The sequence below is a fragment of the Python bivittatus genome, unplaced genomic scaffold, assembly GCF_059951505.1.
Source record: "Python bivittatus isolate LINGU-HERP-01145 unplaced genomic scaffold, Pbiv_v1 ctg000700_np1212, whole genome shotgun sequence".
NCBI lineage: Eukaryota > Metazoa > Chordata > Lepidosauria > Squamata > Pythonidae > Python > Python bivittatus.
In genome coordinates, this window is record NW_028277098.1 from 89,244,976 (window position 1) to 89,271,132 (window position 26,157).

Sequence of the window (26,157 nt, forward strand, 5' to 3'; positions counted from 1 at the left end):
CTGCCAATTAAGCAGGACTATCATACTTGCTGAATATAACTTCTTGCATTTAAGAGCATGTTCAGACCTTTCACTGAGCTCTGGAAATTACTTAGAGACATTCAAGCCATCTTTAACTGATTTTGCATCTGCTTTCATGCTGGTACAAGCTTGTGTTCTGCAGCCTTTGCTGTTATAGGGCATCTGGAAGGGGAAATCCAAGGCAACTTTTGTTTGCAATGCTTAATTTCAGAATTTTCGAATAGATATGGATCTGAATGCTGCTAAATGGTTACAGAAAACCAATAGGTGTGAGCTAAGAACACTAGAGAGAGTTAAACTTGAAAGACATATCACATGGAAGTGGCTATGGGTGGTGGAAGTTATAGTGCAACACATCCAGAGGCTAAAAGGATGGGAAAGGCTGCTGTAAGGGAGCCAAGCCTTGGGCATAATCCAGCTAATGTTCCATCTTTGCAGGTTTCATTTATTGCTAACAGGAGGTATCTCTCCTGACCTCCATGGGACCTATTCCTGAACACCTGGATACTACTGGGGACTTTAAAAGTTTCCTCATTGGAAGGGAGATAGTTCTTCTGCCTGTGTCTGCAGCTAACATAGATGAATGCAGCACTAATTGAATCAAGAAATAAGGAGAGAAAAATATTCCCCAAACACATAGGAAATATTAATTTCTTTACCTAATGTAGTGAGCTACTGCTTTTCATTGGGAATATTTCCCTGGTTGCTTCACAGGAGAGACAGGCTGCCTTCCTTTGTCTCTACTGTCTCCCAGGGAAGGATGGTAGCCTTCAGGGATGACATAGGAGAACATCCCAGGCTTTTACCCTCTATATGAGTCAGGGATACAGAATGCTGGTTGGTATTCAAAGATTTGCCATCTGTATGTATCTGAGGGTGCCAGGATGGGAAGAGTTGGCACAGCATTATCCCATTCTTTAAGGAAAAAAGAAACAAAAAAGCCATTTGTAGATGCATGGGTGCAACCCAATAACTGCCCACAAGTGCAATTATTTCCAAACTATGCATGATAGTGCCATATGATGCCACATAAGTGCTCTTGCAACTTCCTGGAAGTCCCTAACCTTCACCTATAGAAGTGGCCAAATAACATAGAATCACTGTTCCATCTTACATCTTTCTAAGCAGGCTCTGTTGGGTTGTTCTGCTACTTCAGCTGTGATTAGGGAATTACTGAACGTAGCAACCATACCTGAAACACATACCATCAAAGGAGGAAGTTAGTTATATCTTGACATCAATGGCTGCTCTTTCCTGATTCTCTTCCTGCTAAAGGGCTTTATGACATTAGAGATCTCGGTACTTGCACCCTTCTAATTAGATGGCATGGCTATAGAATAGGGGATGGGGAGGGGACACATATTCATGCCTGGGAGGGTAGGTTTTCGTTCAATTTCCAACCTTTGGGTCTGAGCACCTGTGTGGAAAAAACATTGCCATCCATTTGGAAGAGAGAACTACTAGCAGGCTTGGGGAAACTCCAGGATTCGCAATATACCATTCTTAAATAATCTTAATGGGGAAAACTTTGTAATAGTCAGTGAGAATCAAATACATTCAGTGCCTGGTTCATGCTTGCTGCCTGTTGAAATGCAGGGTGCAGAGTGGAGGATCTTGGGAAAAAAACTGCCAAGGTGGAATCCTGCTGGAAAGCCTTCCACATTGCAACATTTCATTGCAGGCCCTCTTTTTTCAAATATCTACTTTTATCTTTGTTTTGTTTTACTTTTAAACATACATGGGTATAAAACCAGATGGAAGAAATATGGGGGAGGGGGGGCCTTTACAAAGGCCCTGTTCTTGCATAGTTCAGAAGATGGGTTGAAGATTAAATGATTCTCAGCTGCTGCAGAGAATGTAACTCTTAATCCTAACCCTAAATAGAAACCACCATATATTTAATGACAGACTGATTATGAATGAAGGCAGCCTTCCCTAGCCTTGTGATTCCAAGGAGGTGGGACTACAACTTCCAGAATTCCCACCAAGTTCCACACATATCTGAAAGATACCAGACTAGGAAAGGCTAGTAGGGTGACAGCCTTATATTGTGAAGACTCACATATGGGTCTTCCCTCAGCCTTGGAGCTCAGGAACTGATTTTGACCCAGCCACATAATCTATTTTAAGATACTTTACAGGGTTTGCATGTTGAATTTCTTAGAGTAAAGGTGAGTATTAGTGTAACAAATAAAATGATCAAAGCTTTTCCTTAGAAAGGACTTTAGTTTAAGCAGCAATTAACATGCTGGGGAAATCACTGAGGAGGAGCAGCATGTGAAAAGAGTAGAATACATTTTGCAATATCCCCCCTCCCTCCCACAGACTAAATAAGAGCTTAGACAGAAGCCCATTTCAGTGATAAAGATTGCAACAGGGAGTTGTAAAGCCTTTATCAATAAACAAACAAGAGAGGCCCAAACTACTAACTTACATGCAGTATAGCTAACATGTATTTGCAATGCAAAGGTAGGTTTTATCAGCTCTTTGTAAAAACAACCACAATACCCCTTTATATAAATGCCTCAATCTTCAAGGAAAGAATCTGAATAGGTCAATCATCTCTGCTAAATTTTGTATCCAATTCTATCTTTGTCTCCCCTAAAGTCAAAGTCTGTCTCAATCTGGCATCATTCTAGCACATGCAGCTAGGAATTTAGCACCACAATCTAACATACGTATAAGGAAAGTGCCCTACTGAAGAAAGTGTTTCAAGATGCCAAATGATTTGTAGTGATTGATGATATTTATTCTACAACCCAAGATTCATGGAAATAAACAAGAGGTGAAATTCACTGGAAGAATGCAGAGGTGATCAGTTTCTCAAGGCCATCTAGGATTATACAAAATACATGGATTATCATACCATGTAAGAACAATTTTTAATCCTTCCTTCTATAAACACAGGTCTTGGAAGAATATAGGCAAGGTCTCCATCTTCTGGGAACTTAAATCATACCGAAAGGTCAGCCTGACATGTAGTTCCAGAATTAACTTTAGAAATGCTCTTAGCTCAACTGGCATTCACAACAGGGCAAAGTGAACTTTCCAGAATAACCTTCCCCAACTTGGTGCCCTCCAGATGTGGTGGACTACATTTTCTAGGATGCACAGACCATGTTTGCTGGGTGTTATCTGAATTACAATGCTGTTCTTCTGGAGAGCATCAGGTTGGCTAAGCCTGAAAAATGGAGGAATGAAAATATTTCCTTCAACTCATTCTAAAGGAAAGCTGGAGGGAAGAGGAGAAATAAGTTAACCTCTGGGCTCTTGGAGATCCATTTAGTTAAAGTTAAATTATTCCTTTAGTTTTTCCAGTTGAGGCAATTAAAAAAAGCTCCAGTTTTTTATAGGTGCAATTTGTACTTCACGCAAGTACAAACACTGATTCTTCTTTAGAATTTGTTCGGATTCCAAGCCATTTGGTAGACACAACACCCAAGCCTTGTACTGTGCCAGGCAGAGAAATATACATCTTTAACAACTGAGAGCCAGTATCATATAGACAAGCTGCTGGAATAGGTCAAGAGAGAAGCAGGCCCAAATCCACCCTTAGCTATGGAAGCTCACTATTTCTTCCTTGAGTTGGAATCTATGTTTCTATTGAAACAACCTAAGGCTGATTACCTTTTTAACAGTTATATCACACTATTGAGTTGTATTGGCCAACAATTCTAAATATTCTTTTCACAATACTATTACAAAGGCAGATATCCCATCTCATAATGCTGAATTTGATTCATTTTCCCTAATAGAGGCCATGTTGTATGGTCTCTATTAATTTATTACGTTATTTTCAACCCACATCTCCAAGATATCAAGATTGTTGTGAATTTGTTCCTGTCTTTTACAGTATTAGCTATTCCACTCAGTTCTATGCCATCTGCCAATTTGATTAGCATTCCCCCTGGAACTTCATCAAGTCCATTAACAACAATGGTGAAGGGTTGTTAGGCACAGGATTGATCCTTATAGGACTGCAGATGATACTTCAGTTTAAAGAGGAATTGTTGGTAAACTCTCAGTACTTTTTTAAAGCCCATGGTGGATCCGCCTTATGGTTATGCAGTGTGGCTCATGCTTAACTAGTTTGCTAATCAGTTTCTTGAAGGAGACTTTTTTTGGGGGGGGGGATTAAGCCCCTAACTCGAATACTCTTTCCCAAGGGAACTAAAGCTCTCAGCTCACCTATAAAACATTTAGAAGGCCAAGGAATGCTGAAAGGCTGAGAAGGATCCTGGGAGCCGAGCAGAGCTCTGGAAAAGCAAAAGAAAGTAACTCCCTAGAAGAAACTATGTTCATAGAATAACCACCTCTTTGTTCTTTCAAAACACTTTCTAATTTGTCTTTGTAGTCTTGTTCCATTACCACATAATTACACTCTAATTGCCTCATTGAATTCAGTGATATATACATGATGTGATATATATCCAATCAAATGCTTGCTATTGTCTGTATCCAATCAATTACCTTGCTGTTGCATCCAATCACAAGTATAGTCAAATCTGTGTAAATTTATAAGGAGGGATTTATTCCCTCCCCTCTTTAAGTCTGTTTTTATCACCAGCACTGTCTATAAGCAATTTGTGCTTCAAACCAAAGTGTTCTGGTCTCCAGCTCAAACATACCCCTGAGAAAATTAACCTATAATTTCATGGGGCACTTCAGATGCTTTGCTAGAGAAAAGACATATTATATCCACAGTGTTCTGACAATCTATTAAGGATGTTGCTCAATCAAAAAAAGTAAAATAAAGCAAGACAAAGCCATCACTTTGCTTTGTTATACCACTGAGCCCTCCTCCGCAACCTTGAAAGTAGCCAGAAGAAACTTTTGCACATACGTACATAAAAAATATACATACAAAAGCCTCTTTCTGCTGTTTTAAGTATTAGTTGAGATTGTGAAATATGCAAAGCCCTTTGATGAAGCACAGTGTGACTGTCTAGCATACCTTATAATTTATGCTGGAATACAATTATGCATAACTAATGTGGTGGAGAAGGAAGAAGAATGATATCATGATCAGCCCAGCCAATAGGAGGTATTTCCAGTCTCTGTTTCTGCTGATTTTAAAGTACATTTTCTTAAATGATCATAATGAAAATCATTATCCTTGATCCTCCTCTTAGTTAGCACTGAATGGATTTAGGGGGCTCATACTGTTACTGAAATCTGAGAATAGGTTAAAAAAAAGTCTGTTTAGCAAAATCTCATTTCCACAGGTGTATTTCCAGAATTAGCCTAAATAGCTCGAAAGATCTCACTTCAGGAAGCCTGTCAGTATTCAAATCTTAATGGAACAAATTATATGCGGTTAGCAAGCTACATTTTCTTTGTCAGACCACAAAATCTGGTCCAATTTAAAAAGATAGCAGGCACTTTCAGTCTAGGAAGCAGGGGACTTTGATAAAACAAACAGCTAGAACCTTTCAGTTGGGTTATCAGCAATTTGCATTTGTACCCATCATACAAGTCTCTTGAATGAGTTTGTTGAAAGAAGGTTACACAAAAACCCGAAGCAATGCCAAAGTCTGGAGCGGTAGGAATTGTCAACTGAGACTCTTGTGATTCATGCCATATTAGTTTTGACGTACTTCTGAACTGACAAAAATGTGAATGGTTTGCCAGACTTTTTTAGAGCTAAGCAAGTGACTGAGGTCAACTGGAAGGATTCCCAAGAGGACAAATTAGGAATAAAGATAATGAGTCAAGGTGGGAGGGTTTTTTTGGGGAGGGGGGCTCTTCTCTCTATAGCTTCTGACATGTACTGAATGGTACACAGCAAGTGATGAGACAGTTGATCCAGTGCTGTCCTCTGCATTCTGGAAAAAGTGGAAGAGTAGTTTGGGATGGAATACGTGCTGCTCCCCTCAGGCCTCTAAATAAAGCATGGTGACAGAGGTTACATTGCTGATCTTTTTACAATACAAGCTAGCAGGATGGGATTGCCATTCTGTGTGGATAATTGCTGCTGTTGGGAAAGATAGGCCAGTGATAAAACAGATGATAAGCTAGTAATAATTGCTTGCCTTTGGAGATACCGCTGAACTTAGAGCTCCAGGGCAACATTTATGCTGGAAAATGTCCCAGAGATGTGACTGGATGTCATTTTTCAACATTAACTCAAGTGAATACAGAAGATTGGCCTATGGAAGAGAAGGAGGGTGAATGTCAGCCAGTTTCTGTCCTCTTACATCCATGGGACACCAGTGCATCCCTCAAGTTCAGGTCTGCTTGTCACACTTAAGGTGTAATTTGAACCAGGGATCAATCCTGGCAACAGGTGAGCTCTACCTAGAAGGGAAGAACTGAGAACAGAAGTATGTCTGAACTGGTAGATGCAGCATTTGTTTCTCTGCACTCTAGCTAACTACAAAGATTCAAGACCCATTGAAGTAGCACTTTGCACATGTTTCCTTTATATGGTTCACAATGTCATCATTGAAAGCTTTGGAGGACCAGCATATGAGCCAATAGTCTGTTGGCACCATGGTACATATAAGCCCCCAATGGTATTTGGTAGAGCTCAATTTTACAGTCAATTAAAGGTAAATAAAATGACATGAAATAGTCAACATTTCAGAAGATTAACAAATCTCAGGAGATGTTGGTGTTCTCACTTGAAATCCTATAAGACATTGGACAAAAATGCCAAAATATCATGAAATTTCAAGTATGTGAACATCTTGCAAGAATTGTCAGTCTCCTGAGATGTCTGTCTGTCCGTCCATCCATCTATCTAGAACACGCACACCTATATGGGTGCCAGCATTAAAGACCACATGTAGCACCCCTGTGAATCAGCAATGATCTCATACAGGTTGGGAACCACTTTATTAAAGGAAAGTCTTCAAATCAGAGTAAAAGGATTCTAGATAGCATAACACATAAAATGAAGTTGGTATCATAATGGTCTAGCTTGAAACCATGATGAGACTCATCATCTTGCTTTCAGGACATGAGAAAAGTATGCCAATTCTTAAAAGCTGTGGTTTCCCAGTAATCACTGCTATCAAGGGCTGAATAACTGTAGGAGGAGGATAGTTTGTCCAATGAGATCTTTGCCAGAATGTCTGATCACTGCTTCCCATATCACACAGCAGAAGGGACTTGACTTGCACAGCGACAGTATTTGGGATGGGCATGACCAATAATTGAAGAGTTTATTTTAAAAAAGAATAGATAAAATTCTACTAGGTCTGGAACATCATCATCATTATTATCATCATTGTTGTTACCTCATTTTCTTCTAGTTTTATGATAAACAATGAGATGATAGTAGTTGACAGTTACCATTTTTCAGCCTCAAGAATTGATAAAGATGGTGGGTGTGCAAAAAGGTGGGCAAAAAGGCATCAAGAGCCTAGACAAACTCATTAAGATAAACAAAGACAAAAGTCAGAATCGTCCCTTCAGTGATATTCCCTGTAATGATGTACAAGATGCGAGGGATGGATGGATGGCATAAGAGCAAGAGGAAAAAGATGGACTCCTTTGAGTTATGGTACTGAAGAAGATTGCTTCATTATTTGGACAGCCAAGAGAGCCAATTGTTCAATTATAGAAGAACTGAAGCTAGAATGCTCACTGGAAGCAAGGATCATGCAACAAAAATGATCATACTTTGGATATATCATGAGGGCTGATGCATCTATGAAAAAGATGACAACACTAGACAAAGAGACAGAAGGAGAAAAGGACAACAGCACATGAATCAAGGACATGCACCTGTAAGGATTACGTCATGTGGTGAAAGATAGGATGGCATGGAGAGCTTTTATCCATAATGTCATGATTTGACAGAGCAAAAGAACAACTACCTCAGTTTTCTGACAAAACTTCTAATTATTTTTAAAAAGACATACATAGAAAGTAAAGGCAGGAAGGAGGAATATAGCAGTTTCAGGCTTGAGTTTTTATAAAAGTTTTCTAACAACCAGCTGGAATGGAAACAGTCTGAGGAGCAGAAATTGCCAGCTGCCAGCTGAGCCCATGAAATGGCCCTCTGCTGAACTGTGCCAAGTGATGGTGAGAGCAGCCTTCTTCTCTTCCCTCATTTTCAAGAAATAGCTGATGCCAGGTGACAATCCAACTGAGTTATCCCCTCTCCATTTGCTGTTTTTCACCCCTGACCAAACTGCACTGCATATTAGAATCCATGGTTGCCACAAACTTAAAATATTCCTATAGCCTTACTGGCTTACTCTGTCTCCTAAAGGATGTGAAACCAAGCACCAAATATTCTCTGTGTGGTTAGATCTCTACCCCTTTGTTATCATGGTTTTCTGTTACTCAGTTCCACATTTTCTGCCAGGGTGTGTTGGCTCATAAGGGTGCAGCATGTAACAGTCCATCTTCTTGCATTTCCCCTTCTCCTTACTTGAATAAGGGCTTTCATTTCCTAAGTCCTCTTTCTCAAACACATACACACACATACAAGATACACAAAAGCTGAACTATCGCTCCATCTCTCTGCAAGGTCATTTAACCCAAATCTCTTGGGCCATATAGCTCATTGAACTCAGTGCCCTAAGCACTAGCTCGGGTATAGTCACTTTTGTGCACTGATGTTAAAGATTAGATGCAAGGCGGCCAGGGAGACTCTTTGGATAAACTCTCTGACTTGCATCTTGCTGCTGCTTTTTGTTTTCTTCCTGGTTATAGTTTTTTTTCCTCAGGAATGGCTTTAAACTCCTGAGGGCATGTAATACCAAGGGAGATTATTGCCCAACACTTATCTTGTTAGGTGGCTAAGCCTCCAGTTAGAAGATATAAGAAATATTTGCAAGGATACAATCTCTTCTCTCCAATGAGTGTACTTCCATGGAATAATAATAATAATAATAATTAAATAATAATAATAATTATTATTATTCGTATTATTTTCCAATAATAGTTCCCAGATATTCTTGTTAGGTGGCTAAGCCTCCAGTTAGAAGATATAAGAAATATTTGCAAGGATACAATCTCTTCTCTCCAATGAGTGTACTTCCATGGAATAATAATAATAATAATAATAATTAAATAATAATAATAATAATAATAATAATAATAATAATTCGTATTATTTTCCAATAATAGTTCCCAGCATCCCCAATTGCTAACCATTGCTGGCAGGGGGTTGTTAGGAGCTGTAGTTTGGCAACATCTGGAGGGCCGCAAGTTCCCCACCTCTGACAGAAAGAGGCATAAGTCTGCAGAGAGACGAGACAAACTTTTAATTAATGCTGGGGGAGTGAACATGACAGTTCAAGAACAAGTTTACAAGGCACACCAAAGACCCACACAGGTCACACTATCTTATTTTACTTCTTATTAGGCTTGTGCAGAAATATGGATTCAAAGGGCAAACCGTGATTCAGAATACCCCTAGGCATACACATAACATGTCTGGACCACCTTAAACCAAACACATCTTTTTACGGAATGTTCCTGACAGGTGTAATATTTGAACCAACATTCCAGGATTATTTTTAGGACCCATTTAGGGGGAAGAAGAAATGAGCAAAACCAACCTTGAACTATAGTTGTACCAGCGCTTTTAAAGTGGTAAAACAGCTTTTATGGCATTCCAATTAGGAAGTTCATATTGTTGTAAAAGAATGACATTGTTCAAAGAAAGAAGAGAAAAGAAGAGGAAAGAAGAGGAAAGAGAAAGGAAAAAGAAAGGAAAGGAAAGGAAAGGAAAGGAAGGAAAAGGAAAAGGAAAAGGAAAAGGAAAAGGAAAAGGAAAAGGAAAAGAAAAAGAAAAAGAAAAAGAAAAAGAAAAAGAAAAGCAAGCTAGAAAGCTATTCAGTTTCAAAGTGATAAGCTGTTTCCTTGTGGAAAGGCCACTGAGTTCAGTGAGTTCATCTGATCCTCCAAGGACACAGCTTTCACTTTTAAATGGCAGGGAAGAAAAATAAGCCAAAGAAGCTGACACACAAGGCTCAGCAATATACTGTATACCTAATGCAAATCTCCTCTGTGCATGTGGAAGAAAGACTGTCAGATTTCAGAGCTGCCCCTGCCACATCCACCACCTGGAAAAGAAACAACAACAACAAAATATCTAGATATTATAATGCTTATTCATGTTAAAACTGCTGGAGCTCCGGCAGGAAAACCTCACCTACAGAATCCCTTTGAGAAGGGAAAGCAACTCAGACAAAAGCCCCAAGGCTGGGGAATCTGAAGAGAGAACTGGAATACTTCCAGAAGCTTTTCTTTTTTTTTCTAAAAAGAGCAACAATAGCAACATCCCCAAAGCAGCCTGTATGAATCAGACATCTTCCAGGTGAGTTGGAATTAGAACCCCTATATGTCCAGGCCACAGGCTGGCTGGGTATCCTGGGAGTTCCAATCACAGTCCATCTGGAGGGATCCAGGTTAAGGACAACTGATCTAAGGCTAGCTTAGGGAAGACATTTGAGTGCCTGGGTTGGAAAATGCCCTTGGCATCAATCTTTAAATATGCAAACTCTTTATGGAGGAGAGGGCTCTCAAGCTTCAAGTCAATCTCAACTCAGTGACTTCATGTCCAGCTGGTTTCCTTGGGGCAGACGTGGTCTGCCACAGCCTTGTTCTGGAATAGCCAAGAGAATTATATTCAGTAACTGGAAAAGTACTATTACCCTGGATATCAAAGACTGGATTCAAGAAATGTGTAACTTACTCATTTCTGAAAAGGCTGTTTTTTTCTACTAATCAAAAAATGACAATATGTTTTCCTTTGGCACAGATTTCTGATTATTTTGTAAGAACACACACATTTTTATGTGTAACCTACTATATTGTTATTATAGGAACACATGACATATTAAATAGGTAATTTAAATGAATTTTGTCATTAATTATTTAGAGATTTTCCTTTTCTGGCTTATTTTCTTTTTGTTCTGGTATTATAATTAAAACTAATTCATTTGTTGGGATGTACATATATTAATCTCTTTTGTTTCCCTATATTGTTTTCTCTCTATTTTTTTAAAATTGCAATACAATTTTTTTTTAAAAAAACCCTCCCATTTTAGCCTGAAATCATGGGATTTTTTGAAACTTTCCCATTCAAGTACTAACCGGGTTCACCCTGCTTAGGCCAGACAGAGTTGGCTAGAGGTTGCCACCTACTGAGAGGATGCCTACACACTCCTTCTTAAACTACAGACAAAACAGCCCCTGCACAGCTGTTACAGAACAGTACTGGAGAAAGGTAACACTGTCCTGTCCATGCTTGTGTGATGGAAGAGGCTCAGACCTTACTGCTGTAGCCATCTTTGAACATCAGTGTGAAATAAGCCTGTCCTTAACAGGGCTTGTTCATCTTGCGAGTTTTTGTAATATGTGAACATGGCTTCTGTGTTTTCCTTCCTTCCCTGTCTAGTTACCACTTCCCGTCACCTCATTTCGGTCAATTTTCATTCATCTTTTGCCTTTCCTAGTGAATCTACCCCTTTTCCTTTCTCAGCAGCAGTAACCATGGGCTTCCTCCCCATATTTTCCATGCCTCTTTTATTTATAAATAAAAGACCAAGCCAAGGTAGATTCTCCATCAGAGTGACTGCCGTATCCAGAAGCTTGCTGAGGCAGGCGTGTGCGCGGCTGCATGTGTCTCGGGGGTGGGCTTCAGCACTACGGTTCAACTAATATGAGCCCAGGTGGGCTTTTGGGGGCCATGGACATAATTTACGTGCAGCTAAATTATTTCTCTTTTCACCATCCTCTGGATAAAAATGACTTCTCTAGTGCTCTTAGCTGCATTTGAAGGGCAGTTACTTGGACTTTCCCTTAGCTTCGGTTGTATAATAACACCCATACAGAATACACGTATGTACAATAACCACACTCAGGCAACAGATGTCATGTTTAGTCTGGCCCTCAGAATTCCTTGGCCCATCTACAATATAACCACTACACCACTTGGGAGTTTTCTCCTGGAAAAAATGAGGATGATGTTCCTTAGGCCATCTACCACTAGTGCTGTTGTGCAACAGATTTCATCATCCTTGGGCCAAAAGCCACCAATAAACACTCCAAACTGGCCTAGCTCTCCAATCAATCAGCTGCTTGCTGTTCCCTTGCAGACCTTCCCCTGGGACCCATTAGTGTGGCATTACATATGCAGGTATAGCTTAAAGGGGACACACTTGGCCCCTGTTCAGTGCAATTCTTGTTTTCCCCTTAATTTTCCAGGCTTGGCATTTTATTTATAAATAAAAGAGACATGGAAAAGATGGGGAGGAAGCTGACTACTGGTTGCTGTTTCATGTCACTGCCTTGCATTTCCATAAATGCCGCCAAACTAGAAATGCTAAGCCAAAGTTTGCTCAAAAATCAATTACTTCTTTCACATTACCTCCTTGCAGCCAGTTGTCCTGAACAGAAACAGTGACCCAGCCGGTCCAGCTTTTGTAACAAGGAGAAGTATTATTACTGCAAAATAACATTATTTTTTAAATAAAAAAATTATGCTTCCTTTCTTCCTCCCAATAGATTTTGTCGTGGTTTGTATTATTATACTAAAAATAGTTGCAATTAAAGAAATTAGGTTGAGAAGTAGTGGTGGAAATGGAAGAATTTGGGGCAACAATATGGAAGTGCCCATCTTCTTCCAAGATCCCCCCCCCCCAAATTTATCTAATGTAAGTTGTACAGCCCTGGGATTTTTTTGATGGTCTTTCCTCCAAGGACCCACCACATCCCAGCCTGTTTAGCTTCTGAGCCCAAAGTCAGTTAGGTATTGTCCTGGCTGAGATGAGGGCGCGGTAGAGGAAAGCCATTAAAACATGCTTGTATCACATCAGCCAAATGGCCTTTAAATGGTGTTTGAATTCTTCTCCTTATTATCCTTGTTGTTGTTGTTGTTATTATTTAAAAGGCAACAATAGCAGAAGGTTGGTCACTCTGCAAGGCTATTTTGTACTTAGGATGCCATGAGGCAGAAGGCCCTAATTGCATTCAAACAAATGTCTCTGGAGTTATTGCTTGAACCAACTAAGGTTTTATCAGACTATCTTCTATGTTAGCAACATACTAGCAGTTAATAATGGGTTCACATACAGAGGCATCCACAGAACCTGAGTTTCATCAAAATGAGGAAACAAGCATCCCAACATGATGCAAACTCCTCCTGTGTTTGTATAAGTGTGCATCATCATGGCGCATCTACAAAACAGACAAAGCTTGCTTTGTTATATTTATTTTGCCCTTTGTCCCCAATGACCCCCACAGATGCCCATGTCCATATTTCAGCTTCAGTTATTAAAATATACAGAGACCAGATACCATATCTAAGTTTATAAACACTTGAGGATTTTGAAACCCTAAGTTAGAAGGAAATGGTGGGTGGTTGAAGCACTCTGTGTGCATATGTGTGTGTTCCTGAGTATGGTAAAGTGATCCGAGCAATGATTAATGAAGCAGGTTTTATAATTGGAAGGGAAAGAAGATTCATTTACAGGAAACCATGTATATTACAGGAATAGGCAAAAATTATCATCTAGCTAATTGCATCCTACCAGAGGAGAGTCCAGAAACATGTTCTTTTTTGCATGTTTGCACCTGGGAAGAAAAACAGAAGGAAGTAATCTGAAATTAGCAGACTTTTAGACAAACACAGAGTGCATCCTTAATTATTTATATACTACTTCCCCCTGGTGATTAATAGGTCATTATGTGCTGACAAGTCATTAATAACCCACCTGTGTGCTTATGTTTTGAAGATAGCCTTCTCAAACTTACCACTTGATTTTATATTCCGATTATTCTATTCATTCAAATGTATATCACAGTCTAATTGATTGGGTGTTGACTCCTATGATTCAGGTGTTAGCCAAGGACCTAAGAGTCATAGAGGTATCCTGTAAAATATATACCCTTCCAAGCGTTTTGCAAAATTAGTGGTGTCAAGTCCAGGAAGTTTAAAATTATTATCATTACACTCTAATACAGAAAACAAATCTGTGCAACAATCCTGACACTAGAAATCGCTTTATTTTACTTTATTTTTATGTTGCCCATTCCCAATGACTAATGGGGCCCTAATGACTGGAAGAGCCCTCCATATAAAAATAATTCTCCCACATTGCCTTAATTAAAGCCAATACTTAGGGGGGGAAATAAAAAATAGTGGGGAGGACATGTTGCAAAACAACATTTTCTCCAATAATATTCTCAAAAGGAACTGTGATTTTTTTTCCCCTATGGGCAACTCATAAATCAATGTTCATCATTGAGACAAATGCCATATTTTACTTAGGTCTCAAGGAAAGAATCTGTGGCCATAACTATATGAAAACAGTTCCCCCCCCTTTAAAATTAAAATAATATGAGAAAAGGGGAGATCATCCCCCCCCCATCTTAAAGAATGGTGGCTTACTTGTAAGACAATAACAACTTCCATCACTTTGTCTTTTGCTGTAGTTCAGCAATTGGCCAACAACAAAAATCTGATCATGGTCTTAACTGAATGTGTGGCTGATCTGAAAAAGCTAAGCAGGGTCACATCTGGTTTACACTTCCAAGGGAGACCACGAGGAAAACTGGGTTGGGGCCTAGACTGGAAAGCCAGAAAAACATTCCAGAATGGGTCTACCATCCCTGGGCTGCAAAACTCCAGCAGAGCCCCAGATGGCAACCCAGACATCTGCACTATTTGCTACCAGAGTTTTGCAGCCCGGATGCGCTGGCCTACCGAAAGACTCGATAAAACAAATGACAAGTTCTTCCAAGGCAGCTGCAGGGATGTGCCCGTGTGTTGCACTTGACTGGAAAAAGAGTTTTCCTTTAATCTATCTTGCAAAATGCAATTTTTTTTCCTTTCTCCTCTCCCAACCTCCACATCATTGACAGGGCCGCTGCGCCATCTGCCGGTTCTTGCCGGCATCACAGCTGGCCAAAGAAGCTTCCCACCTCCCGCTACCGTCGGTCGACAGCCTCCTCCTCCTTTCCTCTTTTGGGGCATACCAACCACCACTGAAATGGGGGAAGCTGACTGCCGACCGTCCTCGAAGATGCCTCTTTCCTCACACTAAACCCTGAAGCCGCTTCCTTTCACTGCGACCCGGTCGAACAGGCGCAGAAGAGAAAGCAGGGGAGGAGCCTCAGCCAAGAGTAAATGGGCAAGTTCCCCGCCGAGGAAGAGTAGGTGGTTCAGTCCACAACATGGCGGCCACCATGAAGAAAGCGGTGAGGGCCGGGCCGGGCGGGACAGCGAACTCAGGGCGGAGTGGCGGCTGTTCTACTGGGTTACCTTCCCCCCCTCCGGCGATGCTTTCGCTGGCGTTTTCCTCAGTTGGAGCTGAGGAACGGGAGGAGGCCGGAGAGCGCCCGGAGGGGAGGCCTTGGGCCTGGACGGGCGGAGGCCATAAGCGGCGTGACCTGCCCGAGATGGAGGCGCGTTGAAAGGGCTGTTAAGGGGAAGGGGGGAGCTCAATGTTTTGCCCTGGAGCGGCGGGAGGCGAGCGTGGCGCCGGAGAAAGCAGCTTCACTTCCCAACCTGGCGCCCTCCGCGTTTGGAAGGGGCTGCGTTGGGCAGGGCGGAGGTGGGGCCTCCTTCGGGGGGCGGGGAACTTGTACGTCCCGCTCGCGCCTCCAGAGAGCGCTGTGCAGCTCAGGCTGCGTGGGGCTGCTGGGAGTTGTAGGGCATCAGCATCTGAAGCACCACGTGATCCTGGCTGCTGGCTGAACCTGTCTCAGCCGGGTCAGGGAGTGCATGGAGAGGAGACCACAAGGAAGTCCTAGGCTGGGAGGTTGGAAAAGTTTCCCAGAAAAAAGACATGGAAAACTGTTTCCTGACTGGTCCCAAGCAGATAGATTGTCTGAGAAGTGGCGAGGAGTCCAGCTCAACTGAAAAGAGGCTTTATTTTACTTTAGTTTTGGAATGCGTGCAGTCTCCATCTTTTCTAATATAAAAGTCTTAGGTTATGGCATAGACTTCTGTGGGCTACAGCATTCCTCCCCCAGGCTGATCTTGTCTGCACTTGGAAGTCAAGCATTGGGGAACGTGGTCAGGGTTTTTGGTGGGCTCATTGCAGTGTTGGGTGCGAGCCCTGCCCCTTTGGAGTGTATATGCACTGTTATAACTCATAGAAATGAAAGCCCCTTTGGGTTAGTAGTTGAGTTGCTGCGCTGAAAACTGGGAGACTGAGTTCTAGTACTGCCTTAGGCATGAAAGCTGGCTGGGTAACTTTGAGTCAGTCACACTCTCTCAGCCCAACCCACCTCATACGGTTGTTGTTGGGAAAATAGGAAGAGGGAGCATGTATGTCGCCTTGAGTTGATAAAAAAATAAAGGTGGGATAAAAATCAATAAATAGGACAGGGCTTGTGTGTCTCTGCCTCGCCCCCATCCCACCAGACCTGGTTAATATTTGGTTGGAAGACAAAGAACTCTCATAGCTATAAACTAGACCGGAAGGTAAAAAACCTACAAGATCCTAGAATAAAACAATCACAAATTACTCCCTAAAAAAATCCTCTTGGAGTATGTACAAGAAGTCACCAGGAATTGAGTTCATTGGCTAACGCTTCCTCAAGCTGAGCCTCAACTTAGGAGACTTTACCCTCTTGTTGGCCCAATATTAGTTTGTTTATTTGGATTTTTTTTTCTTTTATATATGTGCTGCTGTTGCTGCTATAGGAATAAAGGGAGCTCTGGTGTTTCATGCTTAGAAAGTCTTCCCTGTTTTGTATATTTTCTATTTATTTATCCCTGCTTTGGATTTGAACATACTTCAAAACAGCCTCTGTGTTGGCTGAATATATTTTATTAATCTGGTTTTAAGAATAAGTTATGATTGTATTACAAACACATTACTTTTTAAAAGATATATGATCAAGCATAATGACGACTTATGCTGGGTTGTCCAGACATAAGTTATCATTTTACTTTGTAGCTAAAAGGTTATAAATAATAAAAATAATTAAAATTTATTAAAATTAAAATACTCTGTGAGTTTAGGGGCAGAAGGTAGAATCTTGCTTTAAAGATCAAAGGCATAAAAGAGAATATTTTATTTATTTATTAAACCAATTTTTATAGCTGCCCATCTCACCACAAGCGACTCTGGGTGGCATGCAACAAAGCTAAAAACAATCAATACATTAAAAATATATAAAGCAAAATAAAACCGAGAGAATAAAAAGATGTTAAAAATAAGGGAGCTACCTCACTAATTCCCCCGTCCCCTGGGGTCCCCAGGCCTGCTGCCATAACCAAGTCTTTAAGGGACCTCCGGAAGCTCAACAATGATGAGGCCAACCTCACCTCAAGGGGGAGAGGATTCCAGAGCTCAGGTGCCACAGCAGAAAAGGCCCACCGCTTGGGGTCTGCCAGATGTAGCTCCCTAGGCAATGGAAACTGTAACATGCCCTCTCTGCTAGATCTGGTAAGATGGGCAGATGAAATCGGGGAGAGGCGGTCCCTCAGATAGCCCAGACCCATGGCACGAAGGGCTTGAAAGGTCAACACCAGCACCTTGAATTGGACCTGGAAACAAACTGGTAACCAGTGCAGCTCGTAAAGCATAGATGTAACGTGTGTTCTACTAGAAACACACATAACTGCTCATACCTCTGCATTTTGCACCAGCTGAAGTTTCCAGATACTCTTTAAGGGCAGCCCCATGTACAGCGCATTGCAGTAGTCTAAGTGGGAGGTGACCAGGGCATGAATGACCGTGAGTAGGTCCCTCTGGCCTAAGAATGGGTGCAACTGACGCACAATACGAAGTTGTGCAAAGGCCCTCCTAGCCATGACTGCCACCTGCTCTCTGAGCAGGAGCCGTGAGTTCAGGAGGATCCCCAGATTGCTCAGAGGGTCTGTTTGGGGCAGTGTGACCCCATCCAGTCCTGCCAGGGTACAGTTGAAGCCTGTTGTTCCCCATCCAGATCCTCACAGCCTCCAGACACCAAGATAGGACGCCCCCAGCATCGCTTAAGTCGCCAGGGGCGGAAATGTACAATTGAGTATCATCAGCATACTGATGATACCTCACCCCATGGCAACAGATGAGCTCACCCAGCGGTCTCATGTAGATGTTAAATAGGAGAGGGGAGAGCACTAACCCCTGTGTCACCCCACATAGCAGGGGACAGGGGTGGGATCTCTCCTCCCCTCACAACCGACTGGAACTGACCCTGGAGGAAGGAGGTGAACCAGCACAATACTGTGCTGCTCACCCCCAATTCTCTGAGTTGGTCCAGAAGGATACCATGGTCAGTGGTATTGAAACTGCCGAGAGGTCAAGTAAAGCAAGGATGGATGTACAGCCACCATCCCGCCCATGCCAGAGATCATCCAAAAGTGCGACCAATGCTGTTCCTGTACCATACCCAGGTCTGAACCCTGACTGAAAAGGATCCAGACAATCTGCTTCATCCAAGGTCATCTGAAGCTGCTGCACAACCACCTTCTCAATCACGTTCCCCAAAAAGGGGAGGTTGGATACTGGACAGAAATTGTCCACTATCGTGGGGTCCAGCAAAGTTTTCAGATAGTCCTCTCCTAATTGTTTGGTTATTTGCTTAATTTTATGGGGAAAAAACTGATTTTTCAATAAAACTAAATAATTTCATAAAACTTTTTAATCAATATTCAAGGGCAGTTTCAGTCCAAACTGAGCAAACACCAAATGGCAGTGCATTAACTTCTTTACCACCCAGCTAGCATAGTATATAAAACAATCTTTGTAGTCCAAAAGGGGAGAAATCTACATTATATTATCAGACTAGCACTGATGGTAATCCTGGGATTATTTTTCTGGGCTCCAAATGGTTGGGTGAGAGAACGATTCATTCTTCCATCTTTATCCTGTTCTTCTACCCTTGTCATTTGACTGCTTTCTTTTTCTAAGCAGTAGAATATTTTGTGGAGTCCTTGCTGCTCTCTGAGCTTGGCTGTTTGCTTGTAGACATTTTACTACCTGACTAGGTAACATCATCAGTGTTAGTGAGTGTGGGATTTGCTCCCTGTTTATATTCAGTAGCTTGCCCTGCCAGTGTTGGTGGGGGTGTAGTTTTCTCCTTGGTAGTTCCTGGATTAGGATATTGTTTTCTGCTTGATTATTTGTCTGGTATTAATCCCTGCTTATCTGGGTGTTGGCTGCTAGAGAGGATGTGTTCTGGTCTTTTTTGTTTCCTTCCTAGCTTTTTGTTGCCTCTTTTGAATGGAGTGGTGTCTATTGATGGCTGATTTGTCTGAATGCTAAGCTTCCAGGAATTCCCTAGCATTTTTGGATTTAGCTTGGTCAAGGATGCTGACAGTTTCCCAGATGAAACTGTGGTTGAGTCTGTCCATGTGTTGTGAGATTAAGGAGTTTTCATTGTGTCTTCTGACTGCTAGTTGGTGTTCATGGATGTGCTCTGCTAGTCTTCTGCCTGTCTGTCCTACATAGTGGCTGTTACAGTCCTTACACTGTATGTTGCAGATGACTCCTGTTTTTTCTTCTTGGGCTACTGGGTCTTTTGGTTTACTTAAGATATTTTGGAGGACTTTAATTGGTTTGTGTGCTGTGGTGATGCTGTGTGGTTGCAATAGTCTGTTGGTTGTTTCTGAGGTGTTTTTGATGTACGGTAGTATTATCCTTTTCATAGCTTGTTCTGTAGTGGGTTGAGTTATCAAGCACTTTTTGATAAAATTGCATGGATATCCATTTTGTTGGAGGATGTTGTATAGGCAGTCTGTTTCCTTTTTCTGCTGTTCTGGGTTGCTGCAGTGCATTTGTGCTTATTATTCAGCACAGCTCCTCTTGTGAGAAGTTGGGTTTTTACTTCGGGAATGGAGCACTTGGTTAGTGTGGGTTGTTTTTTGACAGACTTGTGTTTCTAATTTGCTGTCATTTCCTCTGCTGATGAGGATATCCAGGAAGGGTAGTGTGGTGTTGTTTACTTCTTTCCTTGTGAATTGTATTCCTTTGAAGATGTTGTTGATTGTTTCATGTGTCTTCTCTAGTTGTTCCTTTTTTATTATGATGAAGGTATCTACATACCGGATCCATTTTGTTGTATGTATGGGAGTGGTATAGTTTCTAGATGCAGCATTATGGTCTGTGCTGTGAGTCCTGAGAGTGTGTTCCTCTGATTTGTTGGTATATCTATCCATCACACTGAAAGTAGGTAGTGTGTCAGAAGTTGATGAGATCCACGATTCTGGGTATTTCAATCTTAGTGCATTTGGCTAGGTCGGGCATGTGTAGTACTGCTGCCATGGATTTTTTTTTTTTTTTTTCTAGTTCTGGATCTATGGATGTGAACAGTGCTGTGACATCCAATGAAACTATAATTTCATCTTCTGTTATTTTTAGGTCTTTGATTTTCTGGAGGCACTGTAGTGGGGAATTGATAGAATATTTGCCCTCCTCTGTGAGATGTCCATGCTTTTTTGTAAGTTCTTTGGCTATATTGTAAGTTGGGTTCCCTGGTAATGATACAGTTGGATGAAGAGGTATGTTGGGCTTGTGTATTTTTGGGTGTCCATAGAAGCGTGTGAGGATGAGTCCACTGCTTTTCATCCACCACTGTTCTTTTGTGATTTGACCTTTCTTCATTAGGGTTGAGGGTTCTCTTGATCTCGTTGTCCAGTTTCTGTATTGGGCTAGTGATTACTGGGATGTAGGTTTCTTTGTCCTCCAGTGATTCTGTGGCTTTCTGTATTTATTGTGTTCTGTCCATGATAGCTGTGGTTCGGCCTTTTTCTGCTGGGAGGATGGTGATGGTTTGGTCCTTCTTTAGGTTTTTGAGGGCTGCTCTGTCCTCTGCTTTGAGTTGGTTCTGCTTTTGTGTTCTTCTGGTCTGGGGTATGATTGTCTGCCTTATGTTCTCTTGGATCTCTGTGTCTAATCCTGTGGTTTTAAATGTTGCTTCCAAGGCTGCAAAGAATTTTAAATGATTAGCACTGTCTGTGTTATAGTAGAGACCTTCCTGGAGGATATCGTGTTCTGTAGTGGATAGTGGGTGGCTGGAAATGTTGACTACCCATCTGGGTTCAGGTGCCTTTTTGCTTCTGGGATTTAGATTGAGCAGTTTGGTTTGGAGTTTTGTTTTCCTTTTTTCAGCTTGTCTTAGAGATGTAGTCTTGATGATCTTGGTAGTGGTCTTAGAGAGGTAATCTTCCCCATTTAGACTTTTCTTCTCAAAGAAAAGAGATCATTTAATCTCTTTTTCATAGGAGTTCATTTCCAGGCTTTAGATCATCCTCATTGCTCTTCTTGGAACTTGTTTTCTGTCTGACTGTATCTTTAAGATGTGGTGCCAGAACTGGACATGATATATGAAATGGAATCTGGCCAAAACAGAATTATTCCCTTTCATGACCTAGAAATTATATTTCTCTTGCTACAGCCTAAAATTGCATTAATTACTTATTTTTTGGAGCTGCATCACACTGCTGACTTATCTTTTTTACACGTACCACATATTCACCTCCTATACCTGTGCAGGTTTTTTTCTTTAAGTTGCTGACTAATCCTGTGATTATTTTTCTGTTAGAGTTGATTTTTGTGTATTTTTTATTTTTATGGGACATACTGTTCTCCTATTTATTCATAAGTCTCTCCCCTCTGTTCCCACACCACACCAATTTAAAATATTGACATAGTTCAACTACAGCATGATAACATTAAGCCATAATGGGGTTTGCTTATCTTTTATTGTAGTGTCATATGTGACATTATCCATTGTATTTAGTATTAAGTGCAGACGTAGCTGTTTTGGTTTGTTGAACAAACCATCACTAAATATGCCCTAGCATAATGTTATATGTGAATCAGGTCACTATGACTTGTTTGGTTTATGATCTCAGGTGTTTCCTATGGTTACAATTGTGTATGCAAATATCCTAAGAAATTTTCCTTGTACTCTCCCTGTACTCCTTGTCTGTCAATGTTATACTTTCATTCTGTCATCATCTTGTCCCTACTGAGTATGTGATCGCTTCCTGTCTTGGAAAATAACCTCGTTATTCTCTCACAAGCTGAAATAATGGTGTGTATGATGTACCTTAATTTAACTGAAAAAAGCAGATTATTGTTTGCATGCAATATATTTGTGGAGCTTTTGTTTTTGTATAGGCAGCAGAAGATGTTAACGTTACTTTTGAAGATCAGCAGAAAATCAACAAGTTTGCTAGAAACACCAGTAGAATTACAGAACTAAAAGAAGAAATAGAGGATAAGAAGGTAACTGGAATCTGGCAGTACCCAAATCACATCAAATAAATAAATAAACAAACTTTGTTGTAAAGTTAATTGGCAAAAATCTGGTTGCTGCAATCCAGAGCCTTATGCTTTGATTCATTTGTATGCCAGTGGTATTCAGGAGAATTGGTAGTGGTACAGATAGTAAAAGCACAGGTTTCTTTCACTGACTTAGTAGAGTTGGAAGAAGTTTGCTGCAGAAATATTTCTTCTACCAGATTATAATATTACTGGCATACTTTTTTCCTTTTGGCAAATTGTATTACCAGAAGTTTGATTTGCTTAAAATTGGCCACTAAAGTTTTAGGAGTCGCTGGGAGTCAAGCGGTGTACAAATGTAATTAATTAATTAGAACCTCAAGATTGTAACTCATTTTTTCACAAAATTAAATATGACCATATTTTAGTTTTCCCTTGCAGGAGAGACATTCCAAACTCTTTGACTATTCTAGCTATCATCCTCTAAGTCTCTTTTAGCACATATAGCTTTTTAAGGATGGGCCAACCACAAGCCCATTCAGTTAAGAGAGCGTTTTAAATCTAAGTAAGGACTTTGTCAAACCTTTTAAAACTGTGTGAAGGTTCAATTCAAAAGCAATTCAATCAAGTCACCGAATTGATTAATGAGATTGATCACTTCAAAATCACTTTAAATTAGCTCACCTTGTAGAATCAAATTGATAGTTCATTTGCCACTAAAATCTATCACTGTATTTTAATCACTTAAATTTACCTTTTTCATTGTTGAAAGGCAACCAGTAGGGCTAGTTGGTTCTGTTCTTTTGAATTGTCCCAAAGCTGTTTCATAGATGGTCACAGCCAGTTTAAAATAAAAAAAAAAAATGTGCATGCACTTCCAATGGTTTATCCTAAGTTGAATCACTGCATATCGTGTTGATGGTTAAACAGGTGGGAAAATAATTGGTTTCTTGAATGCAGAAACAGCTTCAGAACTTGCAAGATGCTTGTGATGACATCATGGTGCTTGACGATGATTCATTACTGATACCATATCAAATTGGAGATGTCTTCATTAGCCACCCCCAAGATGAAACAGAAGAGATGTTGGAGGATGCAAAGGTCAGTTCTGTTCCTTGTGCTATTTCTGTGGTCCTTCTATGGCATTGCAGTGAGAACAGATGGGGAAAAAACTGGCAAATATTTTCCCAGGTAGTCTTCTTTCCTCTATTGTATCTAGCAATGAATTACTTGTTTTTCTTGCTCCCAACAATTTCTCAGCATCATAGTTCGAAGACATTGATTTTTTGTTGGTGTCATTCAGCCTTTCTGATTGCTAACTTTCACAGCTAGGAACGCCATGACTTAGCAATGTATATCTTTGTCATCAGTGTGATGTCTCTAATATTGAGCATAAGATTGGTTTTTGCACTCACATTTTTCATCGTCAACAAGAGATTCATGAAGACTTCCTTCTTTCCAGCCACTAACATGGTATCATCAGCATAGCTGTATGTTTTATTTTCCTGGCAATGTTAACACCATCTTCTGTTTCTTCTAGTCCAGCATTTGTCAAAATAGGGTTCAGCATATAAGTTGAATACATGGTGTGACAGTATTTAACATTGGAGCACTTCTTTTCCAGTTTTGAACCTATTAGTGGCTCCATGTTCCATTGTAACTGTTGCTTCCTGGTCCTCATACAAATTCATGCATATAGTGTTGTTCAGATAAAGCATCCACACTAGAGTAACATTAAAACACACATAGTAAAAATCAATAATATATACATAAAACCTTCATGTTGGGTGAAACATTTTTTCAGTATGTGGATAAGCTGGTCTGATACACTCATATTTTTAAGAGCTGTCCATAACTTGTAGTCTTCCTAGTCAGAAGCCTTAGTGTGATTAACAAAGCAAAAAAAAATAATGTTATTTTGGAATTCTGCTGCATTTTCCATTATTCATTGGATGTTTACCGTGTGATCTTGAGTACCCTTCCCATTTGGAAACCAGTTTGTTCCTCTGATAGTTTCATGTATTTTTGAAGTTTGGATTACAAAATCTTAAGCATTGTCTCAGCATCATGTGAGATAAGCGAAACCATTCAGTAGCATAAGCATTCATTATCACTGATTAATCTTTTTCAGTCCTTTGGCCATTGCTGCTTACAAACAAGCAGCACTATAATAACATCATTTTGCAAGGTTTAAACAGTTCAGTGGCATTTCATCAAGCCCTGCAGCTTTGTCCTTGACGGTATTTTCTAGGGCCCATTAAATCACTTTCCAAAACATCTGACTCTATCTTGGTGATAGTACCTTAATATGTGATTTGGGAGGCCTTTTTTGTATGGTTCTGTATAATTGTACTGTCTCTTCTTTAATATCTCCTTTCTTCAGTAGATCTTGCTTTGTACATCAATCAACAGTACAATTTTTATGGTGTGGTATCTCATTTAGGCAGCAGAGTCATGCCTCTAGCTCTAGGAAGCCTTCCAAAATTGCCACGTCTTTACAAGTTTTGGGAAGACAAGAAGGGAAAGTTTCCTTCTTGCCTTGGGAGCAATTGTTCTATTTGAGGAGAGCCTCCCCAGAGAATATCTGCTTCTGGAGGCCCTCCTGTCAACTCCCAATAGGAAGGAACCTCAGCATGTTTAGTTTGTTTGCATCGGCAGACAGATTTTACTTCAATACACCATCCCAAGGATATCCAGGTATTTAGATGTAACTCCTTATCTCTTTCCTGGAAAGCAGTACTTAGCTGGATAAAGTTTCCTCTGTTGCTTTTGACATTTAGTTTTTGCTTTTCATTTTGCCTTCCTTTGCTTTTTACAAAGCAGAGTATTTTAATGGCTGCAGCTCAGTGATATCACAAATTTCAGTCCAGAGTTCTTCATCATTTGCTTTATCAGAGCTAGTCCATTATATCTGTTCTTTACCTTCACTGCATAGTCATATGAAATATTGTTGAGATCCTATCTTGAAGACTTCATAATTTTGTGCGTTTTCTTCAGCTTGGATTTTTTCAAAAAGCAGTTCATTATCTGAACTGCAGTCATCAATATCCTTTCTGAGATAGTCTGTACACTAGGATTCTCACACTTCAGAAAGTTATTTCTCCAAAATAGTTTCATTTGGCAACAAACTGCCAATATGATTTTGGATTAGAGCTGTAGGGTTGTCCTCTGCCTTCCTTTTTGTCCATGACAATGAGACTGTAAGTCTATATGGATCTCCATGTTCCATTTGCAGATATGTAGGTAGATTTCACACAGTTGCAAAAGCAAGAGGCTAATAATCATGTCAGCATCAGATTAGATTTACTAACCTCTTCGTGCACATACACTGTTCAGAAGTGGCCTGTATGCTAGAATTCCAAATGTGACTGCATTAAAGATTATACATGAGCAGTGCATTATTGCAGTTTCATTTTCATTGTTCTGTATCTCTGATTTGTGCAAGGAATTGTCAGTGAAACTTACAATATTATTATACTTACAATATAATGAATGTAGGAACGCTTCAAATATTGCAGAATTCCTACTCAGAAGGCATTATCTTGCAATGTTACACAGCCATTCTATAGATGATGATGTAACAATTTGTTAGCTATTGATAGTCTGATATAATAATTGCATCAGGAAAGTTGTCTCTTAAAGAATTTTTAAAAATATCAGGATAATGCTTCACATCTCATGAAATTCATGAAAGTTTATAATAAAAGTGCTAGTCTTTAAGGTGACACAGAATCTTTGTTGATTTTGCTGCAACAGATGAATGTAAATCCTTTTTTTGAAGGGGAAAATGTTTGCTTGAAATCATTACTTACATTTTTCCTTTTCTTTCTTTTGCCAGAAAAACTTACAGGAAGAAATTGGAACTTTGGAATCACAAGTGGAATCCATCCAGAGAGTATTATCAGATCTTAAAGTCCAGCTTTATGCTAAGTTTGGCAACAATATAAATCTTGAGGCAGATGATAATTAAACAGAATAGACATAG

General features: G+C 40.3%; 1 protein-coding gene and 1 long non-coding RNA gene across 3 annotated transcripts; one reads left to right on the forward strand and one right to left on the reverse strand.

The window, feature by feature from the left end:
- Positions 1–2,110: 2,110 nt before the first annotated feature.
- On the reverse strand, positions 2,111–15,387 carry LOC112540938 (uncharacterized). The gene is made up of 7 exons (XR_003084972.2): positions 15,251–15,387; positions 13,741–13,839; positions 13,518–13,560; positions 9,973–10,046; positions 9,130–9,218; positions 4,210–4,277; positions 2,111–2,854 (listed from the first exon to the last, which is right to left on the reverse strand). It is a non-coding gene; the product is annotated as an uncharacterized LOC112540938 (long non-coding RNA).
- Positions 14,952–26,157, forward strand: PFDN4 (prefoldin subunit 4). 2 transcript variants are annotated; one of them, XM_007430685.3, is made up of 4 exons: positions 14,952–15,186; positions 22,068–22,175; positions 23,133–23,273; positions 26,011–26,157. In XM_007430685.3, exons 1-4 carry the CDS (start codon positions 15,163–15,165, stop codon positions 26,140–26,142), a joined length of 405 nt encoding a protein of 134 aa, XP_007430747.1. In that variant the 5' UTR covers positions 14,952–15,162; the 3' UTR covers positions 26,143–26,157. The 2 variants fall into 2 exon arrangements, with proteins under 2 accessions (XP_007430747.1, XP_088009579.1); XM_088153453.1 differs by lacking the exon at positions 14,952–15,186 and adding an exon at positions 15,244–15,397 and having other exon boundaries at positions 22,072–22,175.

What these genes read in the sequence shown, in the direction of transcription:
- PFDN4 (XM_088153453.1), top strand. Translation starts at nt 15,268, where the DNA reads ATGCTTTCGCTGGCGTTTTCCTCAGTTGGAGCTGAGGAACGGGAGGAG. An exon ending in CCTGCCCGAGATGGAGGCGC is followed by an intron (nt 15,398 to 22,071) that starts GTTGAAAGGGCT and finishes TTGTATAGGCAG; the next exon opens with CAGAAGATGTTAACGTTACT. An exon ending in AGATGTTGGAGGATGCAAAG is followed by an intron (nt 23,274 to 26,010) that starts GTCAGTTCTGTT and finishes TTCTTTTGCCAG; the next exon opens with AAAAACTTACAGGAAGAAAT.